The sequence below is a fragment of the Sarcophilus harrisii genome, chromosome 3 (genome assembly GCF_902635505.1).
Source record: "Sarcophilus harrisii chromosome 3, mSarHar1.11, whole genome shotgun sequence".
Classification (NCBI taxonomy): Eukaryota; Metazoa; Chordata; class Mammalia; order Dasyuromorphia; family Dasyuridae; genus Sarcophilus; species Sarcophilus harrisii.
Genome location: NC_045428.1, coordinates 86,899,741 through 86,907,403, shown reverse-complemented (window position 1 = coordinate 86,907,403; position 7,663 = coordinate 86,899,741). Strand labels below are relative to the sequence as shown.

The window sequence follows — 7,663 nt, the reverse complement described above, 5'->3', positions numbered from 1 at the left end:
AATACTTCTCATTTAGTCCCAGAAGAAAGATGTCAGGAAATCTAGAGTTGAGTAAATATTAGGATTACTGAAGTGTGGCAATTTCCATGCTGGAATGCAGAAAGGATCTGTACAAGAGATATTTATAATAAAAAACTCAGTAAAGAAGTAGGGTTCTGGAAGAGAAGAAGCTCTTCTTCAGGAAGTAGAGAAGGAACAACTCTGTACTAGACAGAAAGATAAAGGAATATAAAAGTAGTTTGTGAATGTTTGTGTTGTGTTTTGTCTTCCATGTTTCTCTCTTGTCAGCTGAATTACAAAGAAAGATCTAATCATTTTTAGATTTAAAAGTGCTTGTTTTGTGTCTATATTTTAGGTTTCTGTTTGCCTGTCAGGCACCTTGATTCATACTAACCTGAATTTTTCTTAAACTTGAAAGTTTCTCTTTAGATGGGTCCCTATGTCCCCCAACTTCCCAGAGTCCTAAAACTCTTCTCTGAGGATTCTGAACTCAGTAAGAGAGTGTGATCTCTCTCTACATGGCTTGGGGAAATCTAGGGAAATCCAATCTTTTCCCCTTCCCTATACAACTCTCCACATGGCTCCAGGGAAGAGTACAAAATTTAAGGTTGAGATTGGAATCATTGCCATTTTGTTCCCCAGGGTCATCTCTAAAATTTCAAGCTAGTTAAGAACTGAAATTATCCTAGAATTCTATCCCTATAAGATTTGAATAACATGAGCATAAACTTCCTAAGGAGTTACTTAGGAGAAGAAGAAAGAGTAGACTCCTTCCATTTCTGTCTTCTCTACTCCTCTTCACTTTTATGGTACAAGAATGGATTTTCCAGCTTTGGAGATTTGAGGTTTCCCAAGTTCCTACTAGTATCCTTCTGGAGTCCCTAGATGAAGTGATGGCAATGTCTACATTGGGAACAAAAGGAAGATTGGATATAGATTTGTGGTTTCACAAGAAGCCCCATTAAAAAAAGGTACACTATGTCTATGGAAGAACTTCATGAGTACTCAATAAAGAGTTAAAAAAAAAGAAAAAAAGCTTTCTAGTAACCAGGAACCAAGTACTGTCTCTTTACCATATATATTCTCTATAATCTTAAATCCATTTTCATCTGGGCTCTGTATATCCCAATGAGAGAGAGTGTAGGAAACATTTATTTGGGGGAATATTTTATACCAAGTATACTATGTTAGTAGGTACCTTTTTCTAAAAGCTACTTCAGGCTGTCTTACTAAGCTGATCCTCAACTGACAATCTCTAGAAAATGGATTCTGATGGGGGCTCATGAGATATGCGGTATTAAAAAATACAATCCTTTTAAAGCAAATTCCTAAGAGATCTTAATAACCAAGGTTTGGGGAAACAGATTATCAATTTGAGAGGGAGTAGAGCAATGAATATTACATCTAATCTACATGATATTCATAAGAAAATACAAAAAAAGAAAAAGAAAAAAGAAAGAACCCAGACCCAAACTTTTTTTTCTTTCATGGCTGATATAAAGAAAAGGCATCAACAATTTAAAAAAAAAAAAAAACTTTCTGAGATAGTTAAAATTTTATTAGTAAATTTCAACAAAAGGATATTAATACGCTTAATTTTCTATTGTATGTGTTCTTTAGCTAAAGAAAGAATGAATGGTCCTAGGAAAGCCAAATGGTCCTAGGAACTTCTACAAACTCACCCTCAATTTGGATGAATATACAAAAATCCCTGTTCCCCTAGTGGCTTTAAATACCAGCAACAAAGCAAATATTTTCTTCCATTTCTCTAGATCACTAAGGTTGCTATAATTATACTTCTGACAAGAGGCAAAACAAATTACAAAAATAATGAAACATTTCACTGTCATTAAAGATTAAATATGAGCTCGCTAATCAACTGCTGAAAATACCCATACATAATGCAAGGGACAGACTGGTCATTGCAGATTGCTCACTGAAGTGGGGGTGATGCAGAAGAAGGGTAAAAAAAAAATCACAATGGAGCTGAACAAGACTGCATTAGAAGGAAAAAAATATATCCCCAGGGCTTTTTCAAGGTCAGTTGACTAAGGCTGGATGAAAGTGCAGAATGTCTCAAACTCCCTGAAAGAAAAAAGAAAAGGAAAGAAAATTACCTCCAGCAGCAAAACAAAGTCACAGTCATTGTGGTCCCTGGTGAAGGAAGTCCCTCAAAAGAAAGGGGGTGGTTTGAAATTTCTCCTTTAATTCATCAGGTTTAAATGATTATTTTTTAATTATGCAAAGCACCAGTGAAAGGATTTAATTTTCTAGTCTACTTGCACTTGATTCACCCAATGGTCTATCTGCAGACATATTAATAGCTTGTTGACTGACACCTAGCATGCTGTGTTCTCAGAGATAGTCAAACCTGGTTCATAAATAACAGCGTGCCCAAACAAATATTGTTGTCCAACTGCACAGTTACAGTGAGGACTTCAGCAAAGAGCAGCACAATTTAAATGAAAATATTGCTTGAATACATTACGTAATAACAATTAGGTGTTTTGTTCAAAGAATAAAAAGGAAGCATTCTGAGATTTATTGGACAGATTTTTTTTCCGTCTTTGAAAATCACATCAGGTGAGGATGAGGTAGGGGACCTAGATCTAGAGGGATGGCCTTACATGATTTTTTAACACTATATTTCTCCCCTCATCGTCTATAGGAATGGAAGTAGAGAGCCCAACTGAAATTTTGTTTTGTTTCTACTACATGTAAGGTATGGGGTTACAAATATGAAGAATACAGACCTTGGACATTATAAGCCAATATAGTAGAGATAATAAGGCAAATGTGTAAATAGTATTTGTTCAGGGGTCTGGACCTGTCATTTAATTTGCAGGGAATTCTGGTGGGAGAGAATTGTGTATCCGTACATACAGGTAATTAGATGGCAAATTATAGTGTGGGAGGGGGGAATTCCTTAAGTACCTACAGTGTACCAAGGAATGTGCTAAAGGCTTCATAAATATTATTTCATTTGATCCTTACAACAATTCAGAAAAGTAGGTGGTATTATAATACCCATTTTGCAGTTGAAGAAACTGAGGCAGAAATTGGTTCAGGATCACAGAGCTAGGAAGTATCTGAGGTCAGATTTAACTAAGATCTTTCTGACATTTGGTTTTCTACTTCCTATACTGTTCTCGTCTTAGAGTCTTAAGAGTGTTACGGATGGGAAAAATGACTTGCTCTCAGTCACCCACCCAACTGATTTACTAGTGTCAAGAAGACCAGAGTTCAAATACCTACTAGCTGTTTGATTCTGAGTAAGTCACTTAACTCTTATGTGCCTCAGTTTCCTCCTCTGTGCAATGGGGATTATAAAGAGTCCTTACTGTCTAGGGCTGATGTGAGGATGAAATGAAATTAATAATTGCAAAATACTTGGTACAGTACCTGGCACGTATAAATATTAGCCATTATTATTATCATCATGATTTTGATTACTGTTATGTCAGAGGCAAGAACTAAATCCATTTGCCTCTTCCTGACTGCAAGACCAGCCTTTTTATAAATGGCCCATCACTTAAAAAATCCAGAGTTATAAGGGACCTTCCCTGGACATTTAGTCCAATGGTCTCACTATACAGTTGAGAAAACAGCCAGAGATAAAGGGAGTGCTTTCCTCAAAGTCACACAACTAGTGAGTATTTGATGCAGTGCTATGAATTCAGATCTCCTGATTCAAGCCCAGTAATCTCCAAACAGCTTGCTTCATAGTATTTCTTATTTTAAAGGCTAAGAACAATGTAAATTGTGGTGTGTTAAAAGAAGGGTATTAAAAGCTATGATTATTAAAATTAAGGAGAAATTGCTTCTGGTTGAAGAAATCTAGGAGAGCTTCCTGGAGAAAGGTTGCATCTAGGCTTGGAGGATGGGTAGATTTCAGAGGGTCAGAAGTGGGAGGAAGGATAGGAAGAAATCATTCCAAGACCAAGTGATATTTAATCACCTGCTCTCTTCTGCCTATAGCCTATTTCCTCCAAATAGATTGGAAGCTTCTTAAGCTGTTACTCATATTTATTCAATTTTTACTTATTTCTAGGACAGCTGGGTGGCACAATAGGGCACCCAGTGCTGGTTCTGAAATGAACACTCATCTCCTCGAGTTCAAATGTGGACTCAGACATTTATTAACTGTGTGACTTTACTCCATTTGCCTCAGTTACCTCATCTGTAAAATGAGCTACAGAAGGAACTGGGAGGAATATCACTCCAGTATCTCTGCCTAGAAAACCTCAAATGGGGTCATAAACAATTAGACATGACTGAATGACAACAAAGCTTTTTTCTACCACTACAATGCCCAGAATAGCATCCTATATATAACATACTCAGTGAATTTATGTTGAATGAATGAAATTTCATATTTAATTATACTAATTTTCAAATATCTCATGTTATAGGGGAAAGTAGAGCTCAATAATTAGCTTTTGATTCTGTGCTATTTTAAAGTGTTTTTTTTTTTTAATCCACTAACCTGGAGATTAGTATACCAGGAAGATGAGGCATTGTGAAATAAATTAATTGGCATGGAAATGGGGGCAGGGAAAGATCCCTGTCAGACAACTAATAAAATGTATCTTAAAAACTGCTGGGTTTGGGTTTTAAATTATTGTTATTCAGCAACACTGAATTCAAAATCACAGCAATCTTTTTCCTGACATCACCACAGGGAGGAGTGACCTTCATTTGGAATTCTTGGGGTTATAGATCTAAATGCTCTACAAAATAGTGTCACTTTTTATTTACTCTTCATTACTCCCCCTAAAAATAGTACAATGATAGATAGCATTAAAAAAAACTAAGTTAAGCTTTTTTTTTTTTTTTTTTTTTTTTTTGCCATTTGAGGAGTTTGCTATCCAAGTGCTAAAAGAAAAATAGGAACCAAGTTGGACAAATGGGAAACTTATAAAAGAATCATAGGAACACCAATTTCAAGCTGGGAAAAAATCTTAAATGTCACTAAGCCCAATTTTTTCATTTTATAGGTAGTGAAAATGAGGCCCAGAGAATTAAATGATTTATTCAAGATTATACATTGACTGTGACAGGATTTGAATCCAGGTTCTCCTGGATTCCAATTCAGTTCTTTTAACATTACATCGTACTGCCTTCTGACTTCTCTGAAACACCCTAGCTGATGCAATAGATAAGGAAATACAGTTTTTTTAAAAAAAATAAATCAAGAGATATTTAATAAAGTACTTATGATATGCTTTTATTGTGCCAAGTGCTAGGGAAACAGAGACAAAAAAATAGTCTCCAATTTCAATTCTGCATTCACAGAAAATACTCAGAACTGAACCAACATCAAAACCCTGCATTTTTATGATACACCAAGTAATTTGCCTCTATGATCCAGTGATGACTCTAATCTTGACAGAGAGGATCTTCTATGGCAATGATTGCTTCTCTGTTGTTTTTTTTTTTAGAAGTAGTCTCAATAGATTTAAACTGCACCTTTCAATCCAGATGTGCAAAAATATTTGTAGCAGCCTTTCTATAGTAGCAAGGAACTGGAAAATGAGTAGATGCCCCTCAGTAGAAAAATGGCTAAATAAAGTTATGTATATGAATGTTATGGAATATTATAGTTCTAGAAGAAATGATCAGCAGGATGATTTCAGAGAGACCTGGAGACTTACATGAACCACTGCTAAGTGAGTAGAAATAAGAGAACATTGTACATGGCAACAACAAGATTATGTGATGATCAACTCTGATGAATTTGGCTTTTTTCAACAATGAGATGATTCAGGCTAATTCCATTAGACTTATGATGGAAAGAGCCATCTGCATCCAGAGAGGGACTATAGAAACTGAATGTGGATCATAGCATAGCATTTTCACTTTTGTTGTTGTTGTTGTTTGCTTGCTTGCTTTTTTCTTTTTCATTTTTTCCTTCATGATCTGATTTTTATTGTGCATCATGATAAATGTGGAAATATGAATTGAAGAATTGTATATTCATAATATATAATAGATTACTTGCTATCTAGGAGAGGGGTGGAGAGAAGGGAGGGAGAAAAATTTGGAACACAAGGTTTTGCAAGGATGAATGTTGAAAACTATCTTTGTGTGTACTTTGAAAATGCAAATTTAATGGGACCTTTAAAATTAAAAAATAAAAATTTAATTTAAAATTTAAAAATAAAAATATTTAAACCAAAACTCAATCAGTCAATAAATTGTACCATTCCTCACAGGCTACCCCTGATGAGATAGACATTTTGCTATTTTAACATGGGTGAAAGCAAGGCAGTTGGCTAACATGGCAAAAATAGTCTGGTAAATCAAGACCTCAAATTCATGGTCATTCATGATGTTGGTCTTATTTTGTTTGAATTGCCTTTCCCCCCCCCCCCCCCCAAGCAATCCCAAACAACTCTAAATATTCCTGATTTCTCTCCTGGAAACTAGGAGCTATTGTTGGTTATTTTTAAAGAAGACCTAAGACATCAGGAGGGTGTTGTCTTAACTTGCAAGTAAGTTGGTTTTAAGAAAGGCAGAGGTGTGGAAAAAGTCATCAGCTATGGCTCTGAAAGCAGTGGGAGACCTTGGCTTTTTTAAAGTAAGGTCTTTCGTAGGTCCAAGTTTGTTTGAGGCAACACCCATTGAAGTAGTTAAAGGCTAGCTAAGAATTGAAAGCAAAAGATAGCCTAGTTTGCCTACATAAAAAAATCAATCTGGAAAGAGATGACCCCTCAGGGTATCTAACAAGTATAGAAATAATTGCTATGTACACTGATTGGACATTAAAATCTAAACAATGAGCAAGTGAGGCTTGGATTGGGACTTATTATTGGCCAATCAGTGAGAGCTAGAGTGATTTGGGTTTAAAGGCATAGTCAAGTAGCTCCATTTGATTCTCAGTTTAAGAACTACATTTCAAGAAATCATAAATAAAAACTACATGAGACAAGAGAGTTAATTGTTCTAGTTTAGAACTAGAAAAACACCACAATGATCCAATAAATAAGGAAGTAAAAAATATAGCCCTCAAACCTAGGGAAAAGATAGAAAATATAAGTAAGGAAGTTGCTCCCAGCCTTCTCTTTCTTGACCAATCCAAATGCCACAGGAATTTGTAACATGATAGTCTCCCTACATACTTATGTTTTTATGTACCAGAACATACAAATAGCATAAACAGAGAAACTTATTTTGCTGACCCAAATTTTCCCTAAATTAGCATAACTTAACATAATCCATAAACCTCATTCTAATTCCTCTAAGGTGAGATTCACCTCTAATAGATGAAGCTGTCTTAAAATAATGACAGTCTTTCCTTCAAATATTCATTTAAGTTTGATTTTCTCTCCATTTTCCAGTTCATCTAACTCTGAAACAATTTTATAATCTCCTATCCTCTTTGTAGATTTCTATTTTCTCAATATCATCCTTTAAGCAAATACATTTGTTAACTTAGGGCTCATTTAAATTTTCAGAGCCAATCCAAGTATGTTTGGTTCATGTACAAGGTACTAACCAGATTCATATCTACTTTCTAGCCTGACTGGGGCTTCAGAACCTTCACCCCTCATGTCACCTATATGTGAAACATAGTGACAAAGACTCCAGAATTTTCTTGCCTAAGCAATTTAAGAAACTTATTTATTTTAAGTTGAATATGATAGGGAGCTTCTTAATAGCA

At 35.2% G+C, this 7,663-nt stretch overlaps 1 protein-coding gene across 2 annotated transcripts in view; it reads right to left on the bottom strand.

Annotated features, from left to right (window-relative positions):
- Window positions 1–1,542: 1,542 nt before the first annotated feature.
- Window positions 1,543–7,663, bottom strand: part of EPSTI1 (epithelial stromal interaction 1) — a 105,265-nt gene continuing 99,144 nt past the window's right edge. For both annotated transcript variants that reach the window (XM_012546306.3, XM_031958423.1), the window contains one exon: window positions 1,543–2,085. In XM_012546306.3, coding sequence (XP_012401760.2) covers window positions 2,077–2,085 — 9 coding nt within the window. In that variant the 3' untranslated portion in view covers window positions 1,543–2,076. The remainder of the gene's footprint in view (window positions 2,086–7,663) is intronic.